At 44.1% G+C, this 23,925-nt stretch overlaps 3 protein-coding genes and 1 non-coding gene across 4 annotated transcripts; 3 read left to right on the top strand and 1 right to left on the bottom strand.

The window, feature by feature from the left end:
- Window positions 1-8,965: 8,965 nt before the first annotated feature.
- LOC127321885 (transcription initiation factor TFIID subunit 10) lies at window positions 8,966-12,747 on the top strand. The gene is made up of 6 exons (XM_051350842.2): window positions 8,966-9,174; window positions 9,249-9,313; window positions 9,611-9,673; window positions 11,373-11,430; window positions 11,515-11,565; window positions 12,471-12,747. The coding sequence occupies exons 1-6, from the start codon at window positions 9,001-9,003 to the stop codon at window positions 12,549-12,551; spliced, it is 492 nt and encodes a 163-aa protein (XP_051206802.1). The 5' UTR covers window positions 8,966-9,000; the 3' UTR covers window positions 12,552-12,747.
- A 999-nt stretch (window positions 12,748-13,746) lies between these two features.
- On the top strand, window positions 13,747-17,199 carry LOC127322079 (IAA-amino acid hydrolase ILR1-like 7). Its single transcript, XM_051351029.1, has 5 exons — window positions 13,747-14,192; window positions 15,371-15,496; window positions 15,695-16,009; window positions 16,148-16,276; window positions 16,424-17,199. The coding sequence occupies exons 1-5, from the start codon at window positions 13,848-13,850 to the stop codon at window positions 16,802-16,804; spliced, it is 1,296 nt and encodes a 431-aa protein (XP_051206989.1). The 5' UTR covers window positions 13,747-13,847; the 3' UTR covers window positions 16,805-17,199.
- Window positions 17,200-20,427: 3,228 nt separating this feature from the next.
- LOC127321987 (uncharacterized) lies at window positions 20,428-22,932 on the top strand. Its single transcript, XM_051350938.1, has 3 exons — window positions 20,428-21,460; window positions 21,552-21,846; window positions 22,705-22,932. Exons 1-3 carry the CDS (start codon window positions 20,783-20,785, stop codon window positions 22,722-22,724), a joined length of 993 nt encoding a protein of 330 aa, XP_051206898.1. The 5' UTR covers window positions 20,428-20,782; the 3' UTR covers window positions 22,725-22,932.
- On the bottom strand, window positions 22,155-22,226 carry TRNAC-GCA (transfer RNA cysteine (anticodon GCA)). The gene has a single exon. It is a non-coding gene; the product is annotated as a tRNA-Cys (tRNA).
- Window positions 22,933-23,925: the final 993 nt, after the last annotated feature.

The following is a 23,925-nucleotide window of genomic DNA, read 5'->3' as shown; positions in this document are numbered from 1 at the left end:
AAAAATATAAAATTATATATCAAAATGATCAGAAAAACATTTCCTAATTGTTTATCCATGTTTCATACATCTTTGAACCAATCAAATATGAGCCTTAGTAGAAAACCCTAATACACCCCTCTCATATGTCGGGGTCCGATGCCGAACCCCATTAAATTGACGATGCACCTAGGGTTGCTCAATTCCATTCACATGACATGTCATTCATATTGTATGCGCATTGCATTATGCCATGTCGTGAATGTTTGTTTCCCTTTCCGGTATTTGGTTCTTCGCGATAGGATCTGAGCCGGAGACCGACGTCAACGCCACCGAAGAACAGTACTCATCCGCTGAGGGACAAGGCAAGCCCTAACCTGGTTCATCTATGTTTTCAAAATGCTTTTATCTGTGGTTCCTACATACCTCATACGATTCAACTGTCTTTTATCGATAGATAGAGTTACCCTATCTGTTGCATGTCCGACCTTTGTAGCCTCGATACCCTGATCCACTGCTCCTAGCATAACTAGGTTTGGCATGTGTGCGTCGCGAGAGCCTTTATCTCTTATGCTTAGCCATGCTTAGTTTGTTACGCTACTACTCCGGTCTTCGGACTGGAGCCTCACAATGAAATGAATCTAGCATGACAGGTTGACGTGGTAAGTATAGAGATGATGATAAACATGATTAAAGGCTCAGACGAGAGGCCACATTGGGATGTGGTGGGTTGTTTCGTTTCTGCCGACCCTAGGAACCGAGTTCTCGCCTCTTGAACCAAGACCGAGCGTACAACCACACGAGGCCCTATTATGGTACCCTCTCGACTCACTAACTTGCCTAGTAGATTCCATGAGTCACATAGTTTGCGCGTTACCTGGTCATATGCATTGCATTTTGCTTGGGGTTCAAGGTACATAACAGGTAGGTAAGCGTGGCCGTGGTGGCTGGGGGTTGCGGCCTCTGGGGAAACCCACCTCGCCTCACATCGTTAAGGACCGACTTCGGGACTTGACCCGTTACGGCGGAACAATCCTTAGCGCGTGACTCATGGTCTCGGCGACAAAGAAGGTAAAGGTCGTGGTCGACCACCCTCTGCCGGCTCTCCAAGGAAGAGAGCTAATATATATTGGCATTAAGAGTCGGTTGGCACGTGTGGGTAAAGTTGTGCACCCCTGCAGGGTTAAATCTTTTCGAAAAGCCGTGTCCACGGTTATGGACGACTTGGGAATGGATTCTGTGATCATAGACAACTTTAACCTGATCGTAAAACTTGGCAAACAATGTGTGCTTACGGACACCTTCTTCGGGTGTTGAGGGGGTGATCCAAGGATAGTGGTTCGAGATGATGAAGTTTGGTGGATACAATATGATGATCAATAGAGATAGAGATATCGCTCTCTTATCCCCTTTCAAAGGTTCTGAGTAGTCGAGCTTCTCTTCTCTCTGGTCTTACAAAGGAAAATTGGCTTTACGCAAAAGAAGATCTACCAGAAAGCCCGCATACCCGCTTTGCTAAAAGGTTGTACTAAGTCTTGCTGAGTCCCTGTACTCAGCTTTGCATGCTCTTGTTTCAGATGAAGTTGCTGCAGCCGAAGGTGGTTTCTACGTTAACATCGAGGGTTAGTTTGGAGTTCCCAGGCAGCAGCCTGCGACTTATGGGCTGGGACGTCGCTTTATGTTATGGCTTCTTAAGCCCCTTGCTATCTTGTTATTTAGAATAACATAATTTGCTTCCGTTGCTTGTTGAATGTTGGGTCAGTGACCTCTGCGTGTAATAATTTGGATCTTACTCTGTTAAGAGTTGTAATATATTCTTTTGAGTCGTAGAGTCACTGTTGTGTTACCGATTCTCTCACTGTAGTCTCTCGAGCTCAAGGTTAGGCTTATGTCGGACGAAGATCTGGTATTCGTCTAACCCTGATCCCGGGGGTGCCACACTTGACCCTTGAAAACTTCCTCCACACCAAACTCGAAACAACTCATTAGAGGGTTAGTGCACAATAAAAATTAACATATTCAGAGGTGACACAATCATTCTTAACACTTCTGGACATTGCATAATGCTACTGGACATTAGTGGATCAAAGAAATTCATCCAACATAGCAAAAGAGGCAATGCGAAATAAAAGGCAGAATCTGTCAAAACAGAACAGTTCGTATTGACGAATTTTAAAATGGCACCAGACTTGCTCAAATGAAAATGCTCAAATTGAATGAAAGTTGCGTACATATCTTAGGATCATGCACGTAAATTGGCTTAATTTTCTGAGCTACCTACAGGGAGGTGGACCCAGATTCGTGACAGCAAAGAAATCTGGAACTGCGCAGTAATCCAAATCTAGTACTTACTTTTCTATCAACGGCTTTACTTGGCACAACAAAACACAAAACTAAGATAAGGAGAGGTTGCTACAGTAGTAAACAACTTCCAAAACACAAATATAAAATAAAGTACTGTAGCAAAATAACACATGGGTTATCTCCCAAGAAGTTCTTTCTTTATAGCCATTAAGATGGGCTCAGCAGTTTTAATAATCCCTTCGCGGGAAATAGTATTTGAAGCAAAAGAGAGCTTCAAGAGGCAAATTCAAAACAAATTTAAGTCTAACATGCTTCCTATGAAGAGGAATCTTGTACACAAATGAATTCATGAAGAACAAAGTGACAAGAATAAGAGGATAAAACACGAGTAACTTCAAGATTCTCAACATAAAGAGGGGAAACTTAATATTATTAAGATGCATATAACCATATTTCCCTCTCTCATAATAACTTTCAGTAGCATCATTAATGAAATCCACAATATACCCATCACTTAAAACATTCTTATCATGGTTCATATGCATAGAAGTATCATTAATTTTGACATAAGAAGAGTTATTCTCATTAATAGTAATTGGAGCAAGATTATTATCAAGAATTTGAACATGATAAACAAGTTGCATATTAAAAGAATTGTTTTTGGTAATCCAATCATGACTATGACAAGTTTCATAAGGATAATTATAACCTATATCATAGCATTCTTTATAATAATCATCAAAGATCGGAGGCACAGTGTCATCATAAGAAATAGAATAGTTATCTTTCACAGTCGGTTTATCTATGACCATACCATCATTGTTATTAGAAGGAGATGTATCAAACACATAATGATCAGTAGCAAAAGGATTTTCAAACACCTCTTCCCCAAGCTTACAGCTTTCTATATTATTATGGGAGGAAGCATGGATAGCACTGACACTATGGCAATTATTATCATCATTTTCAGAATTAGTTTCCCAGAGATTTGCAATATATATCAAAAGTAGTGTGTTCATTCAAATCATGATTGCTAATGTATGTAAAGGGCATAGGAAGATCATCGTATTCAGATTCATTATCACAATAATCATTAGGAGCAACATACTTACGGTTACCTAGCGTTATCTCATTCACGCGAGGATACGCCGTTACCTCTTTCTTTTTATTCTCCTTCTTCTTCTTCTTCGTTCCCTTCTTCTTCTTCTTCTTCTCTTCCTTCTCCTCATTTCCTTCTTTAGGAGGAAGAGGCTTGAAGGGTAGCTTGTCCGCATAACCTGATTTACTTTCAGAAACAATAGAAGAAACTTGGGAGGATCCCTCCTTTTCATTAATTAGTTGAAAACACACAGCGGTCCTATCATATTTTGGCAAGGTGTCATCTTCTAAAATATTTTGTATGTAAGCATTTGTATGGCTATTATCAATGCAATAAGAAAAACACCCATGCAGGACATCATCAATATCAAGATCACTCATATGTAACAAAGAGATTTTTCTCGACAATTCTTCACACCCCAAAAATAAAGTGAGTTCATCATGCTGATTAGGAGTAATTTCATCATCACAATACAAGTTTGCAGCACTCATTGGGTTCAAATTATCATTGGAGGAGCATTGAAAATTAAAATGACCCACTTCATGGCAAACTTCACAAATAAAAGGATAGAGGGCACAAACTTTTTTACCAAGATCATCTAGAGCCCTAAACCACTTTCTAGTTTTTTCATTAGCATGATGGATACAATATTCATCTTTGATTTGATTAATTCCACAAGGTCTATGTATTCCACAAAAATTAACATGCTTATAGGAAATAGCATTCTTAGGAGTTTGAGCATGCTTATTGCAATAATTAACAACAATTTCATTCTTCATGCAAGCCTCTTTAAAAGGTTCATGATACTTATCAAAATTATTTTTAGGCAATTCAAAATGAGAAGCAAAGGCTTTATAAAGATTTGCAGCAACTTGAGAGTCAAGACCATAAGTAGCACTCATATTTCGAAATTTATCGGTATCCATAAAAGCTTCAATGCATTCATAATCATAATTTATACCTGACTCTTTACCTTCATTGTTCTCCCATCCTTCAGCGTTGTCCTCAATCCGATCAAGAAGATCCCACCTAGCTTCAACCTCTTTGCTTGTGAAAGATCCTTCCGAACACGCGTCCAGATAGTCCTTGTGTTGTCCTGAAAGCCTCGCATAAAAATTATTAACAATAACATTACGGGGGAGCTCATGAATGGGACATTTGAGCATTAGAGATTTCAATCTCCCCCACGCTTGAGAAATACTCTCTCCATCACGAGGATAAAAGTTATAAATATAATTCCTATCAATATGCACTTCATGCGGAGGATAAAATTTAGAATAAAAGAGAGATGCAATTTCCTCCCAACCAAGAGAATGCCTATTCTCCAACAATTTATACCAATGCGCCGCTTTACTGCATAAATAAACGGAGAATAGCTTCTTCTTCACTTCATCCATAGAGATACCTGCACACTTGAATAACCCGCATAATTCGTGCAAAAACAGTAAATGATCTCTAGGATGGACAGTTCCATCCCCTTTATAGTGATTGTCCATAACACGTTCAATAATTTTCATAGGTATTTTATACGGAATACTTTCAGCAGGTGGATTCAAAATATCAGAAGCATCATTAGAGTTATCGCATATGGGAGATAAAGCATTATCAGAACAAATTTTCTCCCCTAAAGATGGGAAGCTAAAAAGATCACAAAAACTAGCTTCCCCAAGCTTAGACTTTTTCATAGCATTAGCAGTAATTGCATTCATACTAATAACATCGCTACTAACATGCAAATAAGGTTCCATAGGTTTTTTAATTTTTGCATCAAACAATTCTAAATCAGGAAAAAGACTAAAAAGCTCACCAATTTTTTTGTTGTTTTCCATTATGCCTAACTAGTGTAAACAAGAAACAAAAAGTTGCAATTGCAGGATCTAAAGGTAATAGCTTCGAGTACTTACAATGGCGGGAAATAGCTTAGTAGCCGAGGTCCGGAGTGTGAGTACCTTTTACCTTTCCTCCCCGGCAACGGCGCCAGAAAAGTGCTTGATGTCTACGTTCCCCCTCCTTTCCTGTAGACAGTGTTGGGCCTCCAAGAGCAGAGGTTTGTAGAACAGCAGCAAGTTTTCCCTTAAGTGGATCACCCAAGGTTTATCGAACTCAGGGAGGAAGAGGTCAAAGATATCCCTCTCATGCAACCCTGCAACCACAAAGCAAGAAGTCTCTTGTGTCCCCAACACACCTAATAGGTGCACTAGTTCGGCGAAGAGATAGTGAAATACAGGTGGTATGAATAAGTATGAGCAGTAGCAACGGTGCCAGAAAATAGCTTGCTGGCGTGTAGTTGATGGTGGTAGTATTGCAGCAGTAGTAACGCAAAGAAACAAGAAACAAGCAGTAGTAACGCAGCAGTATTTAGGAACAAGGCCTAGGGATTAGACTTTCACTAGTGGACACTCTCAACATTGATCACATAACAGAATAGATAAATGCATACTCTACACTCTTGTTGGATGATGAACACATTGCGTAGGATTACACGAACTCTCAATACCGGAGTTAACAAGCTCCACAATAATGCTCATGTTTAAGTAACCTTATAGTGTAAGATAGATCAATAGACTAAACCAAGTACTAACATAGCATGCACACTGTCACCTTCATGCATATGTAGGAGGAATAGATCACATCAATACCATCATAGCAATAATTAACTTCATAATCTACAAGAGATCATGATCATAGCATAAACCAAGTACTAACACGGTGCACACACTGTTACCTTTACACACGTGCAGGAGGAATAGAACTACTTTAATAACATTGCTAGAGTAGCACATAGATAGTAGTGATACAAAACTCATATGAATCTCAATCATGTAAAGCAGCTCATGAGATCATTGTATTGAGGTACATAGGAGAGAGATTAACCACATAGCTACCGGTACAGCCCCGAGCCTCGATGGAGAACTACTCCCTCCTCATGGGAGCAGCAGCGATGGCGGTGAAGATGGCGGTGAAGACGGCGGTGGAGATGGCTCCGGGGGCAATTCCCCGTCCGGCAGGGTGCCGGAACAGAGAGTTCTGTCCCCCGAATTGGAGTTTCGCGACGGTGGCGGCGCCCCTGGAGTCTTTCTGGAGTTTCGTCAATCGGTACTGCGTTTTTAGGTCGAAAGGGCTTTTATAGGCGAAGAGGCGGCGCAGGGGGGCACCTGGAGGCGCCACACCCTAGGCCGGCGCGGCCTAGGCCTGGCCCGCGCCGCCATGTGGTGTGGTGGCCCCCTGGCCCCTCTCCGACTCTTCTTCGGTGTTCTGGATGCTTCCGGGAAAAATAGGAGGTTTGGCGTTGATTTCGTCCAATTCCGAGAATATTGCCCGAACAGCCTTTCTGGAACCAAAAACAGCAGAAAACAGGAACTGGCACTGTGGCATCTTGTTAATAGGTTAGTTCCGGAAAATGCATGAAAATGATATAAAGTGTGAACAAAACATGTTGGTATTGTCATAAAACAAGCATGGAACATCGGAAATTATAGATACGTTGGAGACGTATCAGCCACCGCACCTCTCCAACGGAGATTAGCACTAGCAAGAGTGTGAACTTCGGGATAAATCTTCGTCTTCCGCGTGCCTCGGTTATCTCTATACCCGAGCTCTTTACTTATGCACTTTACCTTGTGATAGCCATCGTGCTTGAAGTTATATATATATCTTGCTATCACATAATTTGCTTTCATTGATTAGCATAAGTTGTTGGTGCACATAGATGAACCATTGCTTAGAATAAGTTGTTGGTGCACATAGGTGAACTATAGTATATAGGCTTTGGGCTTGACAAAGTAAACGCTAGTTTTATTCCGCATTTGTTAAGCCCATCTCGTAAAAGTTTAAATCGCCTATTCACCCCCCTCTAGGCGACATCCGTGTCCTTTCAGTGGGGTGTTATACACAAAAGTACATGAACTTATAAGTCCAATCACAGCCACTTGGGATGAAGATTTGCTACAGGATATTTTTAATCCAATGGATGTTGAGAGAATTCTCCAAATACCTATCAATAATTATGGATTTGATGATTTTATTGCTTGGAAAGGAACAAGGCATGGAAGGTATACGGTGAAATCGGGTTATTATATTCAGTGGAAGCACCAATTTGCACCGAGAGCTGGGCAATTAGCTCTCCCAGGCGGTTCAGCTCAAAACCATGTCTGGAGTATTCTGTGGAAACTGCAAGTCCCAAGCAAAGTGAAAATCTTTATTTTGATGGCATTACATGGTATTATACCATTGAAATGTATCTTGGCAAACAGGCACATAGGAGATACTGCAGCATGCCCTATCTGTACTACGCATGTGGAAGATATTAAGCACCTCCTGTTTGAGTGTCCAGCGGCCAGAGAAGTTTGGCATAGCCTGAACATCCAACATCTTATTGAGGAGGCTACTATAGTTGACAGATCGGGGTCGGCAGTCCTTGAACATTTTTTGCGCCAAGACACGAATGAGGTGCTGGGTCTCGACTTAATAAACCTCAAGGAGCTTGTGATGATCACATGTTGGTACTTGTGGTGGCTTCGGAGAAGGCGCACACGAGCTGAAGATGTGCCTCCCTTAAACAGATGTAGGATGTCTATACTGGCGATCACGGCCAATGCTGCGGTACTTACAAAGAAGAACAGGGTCTCGGGCATAAAATGGGAGAAGCCGAAACCTAGAGAAGTGAAATTAAATGTAGGCGCCTCTTACTTTCAAGATTTGCATGCAGGTGCTATTGGCGCCGTTCTGCGAGACTACAAGGGAAATTTTATAGCAGCGAGCTCGTATTACTTACCACATATTGGCTCGGCGACGATGGCGGAGGCCTACGCTATGAAGGAAGGACTGAGATTGGCTCGAGATAGGGGATGCAATGTAATTGTGGCGGAATCAGACTCTATGGAGACGATCGAATCATGTACAGGGGTATACTAATGGAGCTCGGAGGCGACGGCGGTTTATGAGGATTGTGTTGATTTGGCTGTCTCTATAGGCGAGGTCTCGTTTCGGCACTGCTTAAGAGAGGCAGATATGGTAGCTCATAGTCTAGCTCGGGAGTGTTTTAAAATTCAGTTAGATTGTAACTGGGTCGATGAACCCCCTAGCTTTATTCTTCAACCTCTCTTAAACGATGTAACGGTGATATGAATTGGTAGCAGCAAGTTCCAGACGCACTATTTTCCTTACCAGGGTACCGAAGGGGACTGGAAGGTTTTTAATGAGGCGGCTTGCTAGCTTAATATATTTTGTTTCAAAAAAAACAAATAGATACCACTTAAAGACTAGTACTACCTCTGTCTATAAATAGATGCCTGAGATTTGTTTAAATCTAGATGTATCTAGACTTATCTAGTGTATAGATACATCTAGATTCAGACAAACCTGAGACATCTATTTATAGATGGAGGAAGTATATGATTTGATTTTACTGTATTTAGATTATATTTTTTTGATAGATTTTAGTGTATTTAGCTATTTCCATAAAATTGGTAAGTCTTCTGCGCTTGCAATACTTTTGGGCCTGATATCTTTTGATACTGATATGCGCAGAATGGGCTCATTTGTGCTGGCCCTTTATTGCCCTTTGCTAGGCCTGCTCTGGAGGAAGGCAGCGACGCGGCGGACGGGAGGATTGAGGGATGATGGGAAGCAACAATGGCGGTGGCGGTGGCGGTGGCGGTGGCGGCGGCGGCGGGATGGTCCCGGGTGCCCCCTCGTCCATGGGTGCCGCCGGCGGAAGCGGAGACGGGCGGCACGACGACGAGGCCATACTCACGGAGTTCCTCTCCTCCCTCATGGACTACTCTCCCACGGTACGGTGGCGCTCTCGTGCCCTTTATACCCGCTCATTTCACCGAATTCTGCGTTTGATTCGGTGGCGCGGCAGATTCCGGACGAGTTGGTGGAGCACTACCTTGGCCGCAGCGGCTTCCACTCCCCCGACCTACGCCTGTAAGTACTGATCGCTACACCTTCAATCTCCAAGAAGATCTAATGGCTGAATCGGTAATTCAGCTGAGACTCGTTTGCTGCTCTAGGAATTTGAGGAAAATCTAACTGAAATTCGCGATGCATGTTAACAATGAAGCCACATTGGGTGGTTATTTTAGCAACTGGCTTTAGTCAGAAATAAAATTGCCATTCATCCTCCCGTTGACTTGTATTGGTGATTATCGCCTTATTGGCCCACATGAGTTACACAGTTACACAGATTTGATGTTGTTGTGATGTTGTGGTGTTGTTCTACAGAACGAGGCTGGTTGCTGTAGCCGCTCAAAAGTTTGTCTCAGACATTGCAAGCGATTCTCTCCAGTATGTGAATCTTCTGGTCATTCTTTTGTTCGTTTGCCAATGCAGTTGTATGTTGTGCATACTTTACAAGTACTTTCTTTTCCTGTAACTTTTTTCTTATATAGTATGCAACATAGCATATGCCATATAGTACCCTAGCAGACTTACTCATGGACAGTGATGAAATATAAATTCATCCTTTGGCAGAACATTTTATGCTGCTAGTTATCTGTTGATCTGTTCTTAACAATCTGAGCCCCTGTGTTATCAACTATGTTCTGTTTCTGATAACAGCAATTTTCTACCCTTTCCAACTGCTAGATATTATTACTAATGTTCCTTCCTTAACTTTCAAGACAAGTCACTAAAACTAAGAATCGCTGGATATACAATCATACAACAATATATTAACTATGTAATAACACTGCTCTTGCAAATTACCATGCCACAGTGGACAGTGATGATGAATTTTTGGTTCTTTCCATATTGAGTGGTACAAAAAGAGGAGTTTCTCATGTTGTATTAGTACTCCATTATATTCTGTTAGAACCTTTAAAATACGATATCTTTCGATTTCCTTCCAAGGTTAGTTTTTTTTATTAGACTGCCGATATGCCAATCAACTCAGTTCTGAGGCCCTCCCCTGTTACTCAAGCCACTCCAATGCTCCATTACTGCTCCCCTCCTCCTCGAGTTCTTGGTAAGGCTGAATGGTCCAAAACTTGTTGTAATGTCCTACTGAATCTGAGAAATGACCAGTTCAGTTGCATCCCACTATCAAGTTCCTCCGTCAGTTTCTCCTGATCAAGTCATTTAACAGAACATGGCATCTCAATTCTTAACTGTAATAGAAAGTAGCTCAACTAAGTTGAATATTCGGAATTTATGCTTTAGATGAGCATTTGATCCCTAAATAACACCCTACTAAGTATCCTTTACAACCTCTCTTTTTAAATTATGAAGAATTGCATGGTATATTTTTATTTCTTGGCTTCAAGATCTTATGGGTTTCAACTCTAGCCTACCCCAACTTGTTTGGGACTGAAAGGCTTGGTTGTTGTTGTTGTTGTTGTTGTTGTAGTCATGACTGTATGGTTGATGACCTTATTTGTGTCTCTATAGGATGTATTGTTATAAAATAATTCTCATATGGTTACCATATTATGGTTCATATTATTGAAATTGTACTAAATAAAACCCTACTAATTATCCTTTACTATCCCTCTTTTAATGTATGAAGGATTGTACAACATAATTTTATTTCTTAGTCATGGCCACCTAATTTGTTATTTATATCAAAAACCCAGAGGAGTTTCAAGTGTAGCAGCATTATGTACTGGAAGACGTTATAATAGACAAAACGTGCATTGCATGTGTACCTTTGCTACTATGCATTAATGTACTGGTCTAAAACATATGTATTGTACTGATGATTAGGATAAACTATTTTGAACCTTGTATTTATTCTCGAGTCTCGACTATTTTAAAGGCAAAGCTATTTGCATGTGTACCTTTGCTACTATGCATTAATGTACTGGTCTAAAACATATGTATTGTACTGATGATTAGGATAAACTATTTTGAACCTTGTATTTATTCTCGAGTCTCGACTATTTTAAAGGCAAAACTATTTTTGGTCTATTATGTCCTAAGTCACAACTCATATGCAGTATAGCATGGATACTAATTTGCTGTTCCGTGATTCTTTCCTATAAACTAGGCACTGCAAAGCCAGGGTAGCAGCACCTATCAAAGACAACAAGAGCAAACAACCGAAGGTGAATGTACTTGACAGCTGAATGCTTTATGTTATTCCTAGCATGACATCAAGCACTGTGATGATAAGTTTTATGATACTTCAGGATAGACGTCTTGTATTGACAATGGATGATATTTCTAAAGCCTTGCTTGAGGTAAGCCATTTTCCGACAATATCCGATCTCTGAATATTTTTTCCTTATGCAGTAGTGCGCCATTCACTGCTTCCTCCCATATCTGACGGTGCAGATTATCTGGTTTGGACACAGGATAACAATATAGCCAGTTACTTTTTATCAGGACTTGAATCCCTGCACTTGTAAACCTGCAAAAGTTCACTAGCATAGACTGGCTTTAGTTAACCGTTTTAGACTAAGAAGATTGCTTGATGTTGGTCCAAATATATCATATTGATTCATTTATGCTCCAAAATTCTCACAACCCTATAAATTCACAAATACAAACTAAAAAAATTCCGAAGAAAGGGGTGGATGATGGCATTCATCAAAGCTTGAAACGTGGCTCTTTTATCGATGGGTGTTGGCAGCATGGTAGTATCCTAATCATCTTTAGTTACATGTCACTGGTCAGGATGGCAACGATTATGCTCCTCGAAGTTCAGAATCAATTTACCTTCTGCCCCAAACTTCTAGCCAAAATTCACCGAAAAGGCATCCTTTACCTTGCAGAGCCATGTAGTCACTAGCCACATATCTTCAAAATAAATCTCTGAGTTTTCATTGTATGTGCTTTTCTGTGACACACCTCGGTCTGGACTTTATCATCAGGACAGCAACAAATCACATCAGAAGCTAGCATTTGTGACTCGCATGACAATATCTATCTTGAAAATATGGTCATGTCAGATTAAAATCCTACTTATCGTGATGTTAACTCTAGATTATAGCTGCTGGACACCATTCCAGCACATTCATGTACAATATACATTTACGAACCAGCTTATACTGACAATGCAATATATGCTGTGTTTTTTTGGTTAAGAAATGCAGCAGATGATGCATCCTTCATTTCTGATTTGCGCTTCTGTGATTTTTTTCAGCATGGTGTGAACTTGAAGCACCCTGAGTACTTTGCGGACAGCCCTTCAGCAGGGATGGCTCCTTCAACAAGAGAAGAGTAGAGTCGATTGCTTGTTCAAAATAGGACCAGAATCCATTGAGACCAGCCCGTACCAAGTGTAATGCAGTACATATCAAATGAACTGTCATGCATGTGTCCTTGCCCAAATCAACGATCTTTTTTGCGAGGATAGCTCTATGCAACGTTATACTCACAAAACATTAAGTATCTACTTCATATATTATGGACTTAATTTCTACCTTTGCGTCTGTACTTATGATAATATGTATTGATATCCTAATGATGGCTTAATAAGACACTCTCAAAGTTTTGATTGAATCAGGTTGACTTTGTATCATGTTCAGATATGATCTGGATTAGTATAAGGTAGAACTTACTCTTCCATTGAAAATGGCCTCCACTATCTGTTTGTGTTCTGCTTGAGTGTGATGGAACAAAGTGAGCATGCATTTCCATTTCATCTCTTCCCATGCTGCAATGGGTTTTTGAAGGTTCTCTTCACGCCTTAGGTCACTTGTTTCCACCACACATTAGCATAGTCCTCAAACTCAAGTGGTGTCATAGTCACTTTCTTCTCATCAGATTGGTTGTGGGTGCGCAAGACTTGGTCAACCTCAAGTTCCCATGATAGGCATGCCTCGACATCTTCTCCCTTGAGGTTGGGCATAGTATATTTTAGCTTCCCAAATCTATGTGCATCATCATGATTGTTGCTGCGAGGAGGAGGTCTTGCATTGCCTTGATCCTCATTTTGTTGTGTTGAAGATGAGGTTGTGGATTGGTTTCTTCCTGATTGCGGTGGTGGCAGTTTGGTGGTGCCATTCTTGCATCTTCATTGTGTTTACGGATATGGATTCCCACATAGGAGGAAGGCGCACATGCTAATTAAGTTTAATCTCAATTTTGTGATCTTCTAACCCTAGAGCTGAGTTAAGAGGGGATTTATATAGTACTAGGAGCTAAAAACTATTCAAAAAAAGTGTTGAAGTCACACGTTGAAAAGCCTTGACTCTACCTCGGGAGACTAGACGGTTTCTGAGGAACGGGATGTGTTCAAGTTTAAAATCTCTCCTTTTCATGCATCAGCGATGTCACAAATACAGTGTTTGAAAGTTTGATTCGATTGCACATGTAACTGTGCGTGATTCCTCAACAGAATTCGCGAAAGAGAGCTGAGCACAAAGGAATCAGAGCGCCTGACATAAAATTCCGTTGTAAAAAAAGAAGAAGTGTGGAGTTGGTCTAAGGCGACGAGATATGACACTGGTGCTCTCATTTTCCTCTTTGCTAGACGCCCTCAACAGAATCCGCGAGAGGAAGCTGAGCCACTCCTCCAATGGCATCCTCCTCCTCCTCTCTCCTCCCTCTCCTCCTCCTCCTCTTGGCACTCATCTCGCCGCACGCGGCCACGCCGGTGCCGGCCAGTGACCTCCTGGGCGCGGCGCGCGAGCCCGGGTTCGCCACATGGCTGCGAGGCGTGCGGCGGCGCATCCACCAGCACCCCGAGCTGGCCTTCGAGGAGTACCGCACCAGCGAGCTCGTCCGCGCCGAGCTGGACGCAATCGGCGTGCCCTACTCGTGGCCCGTCGCCAAGACGGGCGTGGTGGCCAAGATTGTTGGCGGGGGCGGCGCTGGGCCCGTCGTTGCGCTCCGGGCCGACATGGACGCGCTCCCCTTGCAGGTACTCAGGCTACCCGATTCCGAGGCATTTTTCGTATGCAGTACTGTAATTAGGCTAGGCGAGTTCTTTGCGGAGCAATTCCATCGACCGCAGACTGGAATACAAGCCGTTGACTTCAACCATTTGTTTTGGAACTTCATCGGAACATTGATATTTCAAAGTGATTCATACAATCGAGATGGTACAAGGTTATACTCACTCCATCACTCAAAGTAATATTCACTGAGATGTGGTTGAGCAAATCGATTATCAGTAGTACCGTTTTCTAAAACACTAGGGAAAATATTGTTGCATCAGTTCAGTAGCAGGACAAGGCACAACGCCATTTGCTGGTAGGCATGATCTTTTCAATTTTACCTCTTGCTTGCACTTGTCCATGTCGCCTGCTTCTAATTTTTCTTCTCAATGTGGGGATGTGGACATGCAGTTGGTCGGATACTCAGATCGCGGAGTGGGGGTTGGTTATTTATTTGCCAATTCCAACATGTATCCAATAGTAGTTCTATATTTTCATTATTGTTCTGTTCGGTGGTGAAACTTGTAACACCGTTTAAGTTTAAAACTTGTAACACCAATCAGGGAACCAATCAAACATCATTTTCATCATCTCATCACAGAACCGAATGGATGTTAACTAATCTACAAGCGAGGCTATTTTGTAAACCCAACTGCATGCAAGAAACAGAGGACAGTGAGAAAATTTCACCTTCATTCCTAGATAGATGAGGGAAAGTGTGTAGTCATAATTCTCTAACTTTGAGTTGTATATAAGATTGGACAAATGAAAATAGCATTAGACTTATATCATGAGAATTTTGTTAGTGTCAGAATTTACCTTGACTTTTTTTTTTGTTGCGAATAAGAATTTACCTTGTCTTTATGAACATATCTATATGAAAAGTAACACTCACTTTATGATTGCTGGAGAAAAGTAACAACCAAATTTAAGCATCAGATTGTGTCCATCTACAGAACATAATCGTTACGAACAGACCGAACAGTATTCTACTTTTGGTGCTATTTCAGGTAAGAGTCGTAAAACCTTGGAGTGAAGCACTACTATTATGTATTTCCGTCCGACAATGAGCCATTGTGTTTCGCTAGCTGTTTATACACCTTTGTGAGGACTCACCATTACAAGCTTTATGAATAACTATACTTTTCTTGCCACTTCACAGGAATTGGTAGATTGGGAATACAAAAGCCAGGAAAGTGGAAAAATGCATGCTTGCGGACATGATGCTCACACGTCAATGCTTCTTGGAGCTGCTAAGCTACTTCAGTCTCGGAAGGATGACATCAAGGTATTAGCATTGTGTGACCAGATTAGAGAATCTGATGCTTACATGACAACTGGAAATCATGTGTATTCACTTAAATTTGTATATATCTACTGTCCTACTTAAGCTCAAACAACATTAATCTGATTCATGTAATCTCTCTAACACTGGTTCTTAATCCCTCTAATTTGGTAACTCACAGTTGTTTCTTGTTTTGATCAGGGTACTGTGAAGCTTGTCTTCCAGCCAGCAGAAGAAGGGTATGCCGGGGCGTACCATGTTCTAGAAGAAGGTGTTCTAGACGATGTGTCAGCCATTTTCGGTCTGCATGTCGACCCAAGCCTTCCAGTGGGTACAGTCGCCTCCAGGCCAGGGCCCTTCATGGCAGCATCGGGCCGGTTTTTTGTAACGGTCATCGGAAAAGGTGGACATGCAGCGAGCCCGCATCATGCTGTAGATCCCATCGTTATGGCATCCTCTGCCATCATCAGCCTCCAGACAATTGTAGCCCGCGAGATCGATCCCCTCCAGGCTGCAGTATGTGATTAGCATTGAATGCTTACACCAGCTGCATTGTGTGCCCTAAATATCCAACCTATATACATTATGTCCAAATTTATGCATATTCAGATGCGTTCCTTTGCAAATGATATGATCTTGTTTCCGTACTTTCAGGTAATCTCTGTAACATTCGTAAATGGAGGTGATGCTTACAATGTGATTCCAGAGACGGTATCGTTCGGTGGCACCTTCAGGAGCTTGACAACAGAAGGTCTATCCTATCTTAAAAAGAGGATAAAGGAGGTAAATTGATCAAATAAACGCTTTGCATCCCCAACCCATCTTAAATTCCAAAGGCCTATTCAATCGTAGACTGCCCAGTAAAAAGCCTGCATTTTATATCCAAGTAACTAAAATTCTATCACTGGTAACGTTCTGTTTCTTTGGAAGATCATCGAATCACACGCCATCATGAACCGATGTATAGTGACCGTCGACTTCATGGAAGAGGAGCGCCGGCCATACCCAGCCACCGTCAACGACAAAGGGATGTATGATCATGCCAGAGCAGTGGCAGGGGCAATGCTTGGAGAAGACAACGTCAAGGTAACTGATCCAATCATGGCCGCAGAGGATTTCTCGTACTACGCGCAAAGGTTCCCTGCTGCATTCTTCATGATCGGAATCCACGACGAGGCAATGACGACCGGGGTGCATCCGCTTCACTCTCCTAACTTTGTGATCGATGAGGGTGTGCTCCCGGTAGGAGCAGCCTTCCATGCTGCCGTGGCAATGGAGTACTTGAACAAGCGCACAACCACATCAATGTAATCTAGAAATACTGATATTCGTTCTGAAATTTTAGAAATCCTCCAAGCTGTCCAGAAGCTAGCGAAGAGGTCTAGTTGAGAGATATGTATTTCTTTCGGGGATGCAATTGCAGAATAAAGATAAGCGCATCCAGATTATCTCCCTTATTTTATTTTTTCTCCCACATTTGTAGTTTATTTCCATGTGGGTGACAACCCATCCCAGCTTGTCCCTCGTATCACTTACACTGACCAATGCATTCAAATTTGATTTTGAAATTTGAGGCATCTTTATGTTTGACCTGGAGGTCTGATTCATGGTGGCAAGATCTTGCAAAGAAGACCAATATTGGATACATTTTGTAAAGTTGAAATTCCATTTTTTGGAACTTAGTGAAACCTCTCTGGTTTATCATCTGTGACGTGGTTTTCATGAGCAATGGCCTCCACTATCCGTTTGTGTTCTGCCCGAGTTAGCTGCTTGAAAAATCTTTATTATCTAGCCTTCCGTACTTGTCTTCCATAGTCTTGAGTCCTAAGCCCTGACTACTTGCTTATCTCCAACAAGATCCTTGTGGTCTGACTACTCTCGCTTCATTTTGCTTGACACGTGTTTCTTTGTGGTTTTAACAACATTCGCTCAATTTTTTGACACACTACATGTGATTGTTTAAGCGTATAATTTCAATGAACTTTCAAAGATGTTTTACGTGCTTTAATTATGTTTCTACTATATTCCAAGATCTTTCACGGATGCATCAAAATAATATGTGTAAGAGCAACTCTAACAGAGCCCGTAAATCCCGTCGGAACCGAACTTTTCCGGCGGATTTACGGGTTCGGGCTGAAATGCGTGCAGATCAGAGCCCATAAACATGGGCCGGCCCGAACTGGAAGTTCAGGGGCCCGAGAAATCCCCCGCACGGCCCCTATTAAAAGGGTTTGCGGAGGGGAGTTCGGATCGGAAACCCTACTCCCCTCCCGCCGCTCCTCTCCCGCCGCCGCAGCCCGCCGCCGCTTCGACGAGCAATCCCCGTTGCTCCGCCGCTACGGCCACCACCCCGCCGTGCGAAATGACGCTTTTTAGACACGTGGGTAGGGGCGGCGGCCGATCCGGCGCCGGAAGGTCAAGTCGCTGTGGGTAGGGGCGGCGGCCGATCCGGCGCCGGAAGGTCAAGTCGTCGTCCGCCGGGCGTACGGACGGAGACGGAGCGCGACAGGAGGGCGCGCTCCGACGGTGCATGGAAGCGGGCCGGCCGCAAGTGGCCGGACCTAATGGTGCGCCACCTTCAAGCGCGCGCGGAGGCGGCTGCGACTGCGGAGGCGGCGGCCGCAGCAGCAGCGGCTGGGGAAGCGGAGGAGCCCCCCGCTGCCGGCGGGTGCAGCCCGCCGCTGCCGCCGTTGCCCCCGAGCGGCGACGCCGACGATGCAGACGGACCGCCTCTGCTCTGCGAGGGTGCCTCCGGCGCGGCGGCCATCAAGCTGGTGGCCCTCGTCGTCGCCTAGCAACCGGCGGCGTCGAAAAACCCTCCGCCGCCGCCCGGTGACAGTATAGTCGCCGGGAACCTTAATTTCTAGTCTAATTAGGTCAGTAGTAAGTAATTTAGGTCCAATGCGATTGTATTTTGCCACTATTAGTGTGAATTATGATCGAATTAAGCTTGATCGGATGAAATCGACTGCAATCCCCGTCGATAGATTTCCCACGTCGTTTGATTTTCGCGAGTTCGGTTTGAGTTTACAGTTTCTGTTCTGCGTCGTGCCCAAATACGCTCTCAATTCGCTTTTCGGGAGACTGAACTCCGTTTTTTCGGTTCGGACATATACGGGCTCTGCTAGAGATGCTCTAAGTTGACACGAAACAAGTCAAAGATGCTATCATAGTTTGTATGGTTTCGTGCAAGTTTCATTGTGCTTCAGAATTACAATTTGTTACAAGTCAAATATGGTATCGTAGTTTCTATTGTTTTTACAAGGCTAACTGTGCTTTAAAACTAAATTTCCGTCAACCAATTCCATATTAGTTGTTCTTATTGATGGCGAATTTGGCGTCTAATTTGACACAAATGACCGTTTAAATTTAAGTTCCCAAAGTGAATCCAAGTGCTAGAGGTGTGAATGTGACGAGGATGATAGTACCTCCGAGAAAAGATAGAACCTGGAGTGGAGAGATACCAAGATAGGATGGATGGCACATAATTAACCAGTGTTTGTAGTCGTCGATGTATGGTCTAAGGACTTACTTGTAGAAGTTGTGCGCCGCCAGCACCGTCGATGTATGGTCTAAGGACTTACTTGTAGAAGTTGTGCGCCGCCAGCACCCGGGGATCCATTCCCGATGTCGACGCTGTCAAGAACATGAAGTCCTCTTTACGTTTCTTCACGGCGACACGCTTCTTCTCGATCTGTATCTTCTCTTTTTTGCTTTTTGGGTAGTGTCACTCACCTCTCGTCGGCCTTCTTGTCGCGGATGAGCAGGTTTGCCGAGACATCGGCGATGAACTTGTTGATCGACGACTGGATCTTGTCGGTCGGTGCTGCTTCAAGTGCGGCGACTTTGGATGCCTTATTGCCGATAGGTCACCATGTCGATGCTGCGAGCCAGATCAATGAGGGCATCTTTGCCCTTCGCCAATGAGAGACGCGTCAACCTCCACTCCTCGTAAGTTTTGAGCTTGTCATGGCAATGTAGCAAGGTGAATTCTTTATTGACTTCCGAATGCGCCCGATACATGCATAGAGTTAGGGTTAGGGTTAGTCAACTAATCAAAGGAAGTGAAAAAACTATCATGTATAGCCACCAGGGATGGAGAGACAAGGGGGACGAGGGGAGGGGGGCGCAACCCTCCTATGTTCATGATTTTCCTTTGAACACAAGGCATGACAGCTCATTATTTGTGTAATTTTAGTTAGTTATGTCCCCGTCATACTAAGATTGCCCCCCTTATACTTCATTCTTGGCTCCGTCCCTGATAGCCACATAGAAAGAAACAAGAGAAGGGGCAGCGGCATACAAACTTTGTCAACGGGGTATTATCGCTATCCGCTCTGTTTTCAAGTTTGACATGGTAGCCATGAAAGATGTTCAACTGTGCATGTATGATGGCTCAACACGTCGACTTTGCCTTCTAGCTCCTGTTTATCACCATCGGGAGGGAGTGGCGGGAGAAGCGAAATTGATCTGTGTCGCTGATGTAACTAGCCCGCCACTCACGACGCGGATTTTGGTTCCGCCTGGCGCCCCCGCAGTGTCCCGTGTGTAGCGGCGACGGGTTCGGACGCCGTACATCGTATTAGCACGCGTCGGATCAAATAGGGCTTTGGAACGCATGGTTGTGGACGATGAAACGTCCGACGCACACTAAATCGATTTGGGGACGCGATTGAAGATGCTCTAAGCACCTTGCATCGCGGTAAGTTCTTAGGCTAACGCTCAGTTCGTAGTTTGTACGTGGTTGCTGAATTGTGCTGCACTTCAGTAATTTTATAATTTGTTGAAACTGCTTAGCTACATGGAAAATTTGGCAAAATCAGGTGTGGCATATAGGATTACCCTTATTGTCGCCAGTAGCACGCACGTGGTATATATGCGAGGTTGAGGTCTTGAGGAAGTAATGGCAGCGAGGCAAAGACGGGGCCGCGGACGAAGGAGGAAGAGGGGGATATGGTCTGCCTCTGCGAGGTTCGTGTGCCGGAGAAGTGTCAAGGATCAAACCTAGTCGATATGCTTCGTGGAAATAGCGGAACGTGTCTTAACGCAAACGGATCGACCCAGCAGGCCAACTGCTGCTGACCGTTAGTCCGTCACGACGCACCAACTCCGGCGCGCCCGTGGCGTGTCCGAGAATACCCGGTCCTCGCGGCGCAGCGCAACTCCCGGAGCTCACCACCGCCGCGGCAGCCGTCGGACGTGTCCTCCGTCGGCATCTCTCCACGACAGCTCCGAGACAGCGGAAACGCAGGCGCGAGCGCGAGGCTGCCGGGGTCGGCGGGCGGGCGGATGGAGCTGTTCGAGCGCGCCAAGACGGTGCGGCTGCGTGGCCACCACGACAAGTACATGTACGCCGACGACGACGAGTCCCACGTCCAGCAGGACCGCAACGCCGCCTCCCCCAACGCGCGCTGGACCGTCGAGCCCGTCCCGCACGCCCCCGGCGTCATCCGCCTCCGCAGCCGCTACGGCCGCTACCTCACCGCCTCCAACGAGCCCTTCCTCCTCGGCCTCACCGGCCGCAAGGTGCTCCAGACGCTGCCGCACCGCCTCGACTCCTCCGTCGAGTGGGTCCCCGTCCGCGACGGCAAGCACGCCCGCCTCCAGACGCGCTACGGCAACTACCTCCGAGCCAACGGCGGCCTCCCGCCGCTGCGCAACTCCATCACGCACGACGTCACCCACCACCGCCATACCGGGTGGATCCTCTGGTGCGTCGAGATCGTCCAGGTCCTCCCGTACCCCCACCCGGTTGAATCCTCCGACTCCAGCAGCTCCGCCCCCTCCTCTCCCCCGCATTACAAGCCGCCTTCTCGCTCGCCCTCGCCCTCTCCTTCTCCCTTGCCCACGGCGGCGCTCCGGCCGCACCTACCGCCGCACCACCGTACGGCGACCCCGTTCGTAGCGCAACCTCCGCCGCCGCCCCCGGGCTCCCTGGTGCCACCCACCGGCCTCTTCAGGCTCGAGGTCCGTACGCCACCACGATTCCAACGACCCCAAATGGCCGATCACTAACTAAATTGTTGGCTCCATCGCGCATGCATGTTTGCCGATGCAGTCGACGGACTCTTTCTCGGTGCCGGTGACGATGCACAAGGTGGAGGGCCGCCTCATCCACTACCACATTGGGGATGGCAATGGCGACGTGGACGATGACGACGAGGGCCACTCCTTCACGTTCAACGGGACCAGCCTCCAGGAGCTGCTGGAGAGGCTGCAGGACGAGACGGGGCTCAACGACGTGATCATCTGCTCGCGCAGCCCCATCAACAGGAAGCTCATGCCGCTCCGCCTGCAGCTGCCACCAAACAACAACGCCATGCATATCGTGCTCGTGCAGGAGTCCTCCAAAGGTACCTACTACTAGCATCTGTGTTATCCATCGATTCTTGCTTGTTCCTGCTGTTTGTGATGTTGCATGCATTGAGGGGCTTCTTGTGATATGTACACACACAGTATATGCCTTCCTTTCACTATCAGAAGAACGACAGGAGATCAGCTTCGTATTAAGTAAAATGAATGCATTACTAGTGCAAAACTTGAATGCTTTATCCACCGTAACAAAATCTAAAGACATTAACTGAATGAAATAGGGTGATTCTTGGGTATAACTGTATAAGAATGATGACAAATGACACAAAAATATAAAAACAACATTAAGAGGGCCCAACCGGGTTCGAACCGGTGACCTATTGATCTGCAGTCAATTGCTCTACCACTGAGCTATGGACCCTGTTTTGTTAATTGTCAGATAATCACCTATATAAACAAAAGTCAATACAGCCAGGAGTCTCGTTTTACACATAGCCTTCCCAGGACGAAGATTTCAGAGTTATTTCCGCTACTATACATGCCACATCCTCATGCTTGAAATAAATCTGATGAATCTCTTTACACGAACAAGCATGGATGCTAGCATAATGCAATCTTTTGAAACTAATCTCTTCTGCATAAAGGATCGAAAAGTTGATCCTCACACTTATATTTGATATTTTCTTTCTTTGTAGTCACAATCTGACATGCCATGACCTTATTATCTTTGATATTGTGCACTTTCTGATCTTTACTTCAAAACACTTGGAGGAAATGGAACATAAACTCTATTCGTTTTATGGAAATATATCATCCTTCTCGTTATTGATTACACTATGATCTTTATCTCGACTGACAGTCTCTAATACAATTTTCTTTCCATTCTGAATTTGTTTCAGTGGCAAAATCTTTTCCGTGACCTTTACGGTCTATAAAATTTGGAGATGGTGCACCAGTTGGAGTAAAGTGCAGGACTGTGCATCCGTTGTGTGTAGTGTGTAGCTTTGTTTGTTTCTGCTAGCTAACATATAATTCACTGTTATTTTTCACATCCAGATTGCTAAGTACTGTAAAGTATTTGCTTTGTTTGTGAATGTTGACAATTTTTCTCTCACGGTCCAGATACACCTACGCAGTTGAATCCTCCGCAAAAACAAAAACAAAAATCCACGCAGTTGAAAAACCGTTAGCCCCATGCATATCATATATTTTGTTTTCGCAGCTGGTTGGCAGAAGTATAAGAGATAAGGATATCTTTCAGATAAACATTTGCAATTCGCGTGTTATAGGGTATGTAAATCCATGAAACTTTAAACTCGAATGCTTATGGATGATTTCCGGCCGATATCCCTGGTTAGTCTGCCTATCAAGTTTCTTACCAAGCTTTTAGCCAACAGACTACAAAAGGAAATTATTCCAATGCTCCATCAGAACCAATATGGTTTCATCAAAGGCAAGACTATACATGATTGTTTGGCATGGACATATGAATATCTTCATATATGTCACCTATCAAAGAAACCCATCATTATTCTGAAAATCGACTTTGAAAAGGCTTTTGACAAAGTTGAATATAGTGCTATTATTGCAATGTGCTCTGCTCTTGGTTTTGGGCCCAAATTTCTCTCATGGATCAAAAACATCCTTTACTCTGCCTCCACCTCGGTTTTGCTAAATGGAGTCCCAGGGAAGAAAAAAATCATATGCAAACGTGGTGTTAGACAGGGTGACCCACTTTCACCGCTTCTATTTGTATCCACAGCTGAAATCTTGTAGTATGTCAACAATGATGCATGGCAAAGGGGAGTGATTAGCCTTCCTATTGATAATGACTTTGGACATAAATTCCCTATTATTCAATACGCGGATGATACGCTTCTCATCATGCCAGCTTGTATAAACCAATTGGCAAATTTGAAGGAAATTCTCAGTCTATTTAGTGATGCTACCGGGCTGAAAGTTAATTTTAACAAAACATCTCTGGTGCCTATCTATATCACAAAGGAAGAGGCACAAAATATGGCTACATCTTTTGGTTGCAGAGTGGAGTGTCTTCCATTTACATATTTAGGCCTCCCTCTAGGTACCACTAAACCATCTGTTGATGATCCCCTGGTTTC

Source organism: Lolium perenne, chromosome 2 (genome assembly GCF_019359855.2).
Source record: "Lolium perenne isolate Kyuss_39 chromosome 2, Kyuss_2.0, whole genome shotgun sequence".
Taxonomy (NCBI): domain Eukaryota; kingdom Viridiplantae; phylum Streptophyta; class Magnoliopsida; order Poales; family Poaceae; genus Lolium; species Lolium perenne.
Note: the sequence above shows the minus strand (reverse complement) of the source record. Positions and strands in the feature narration are given on the sequence as shown.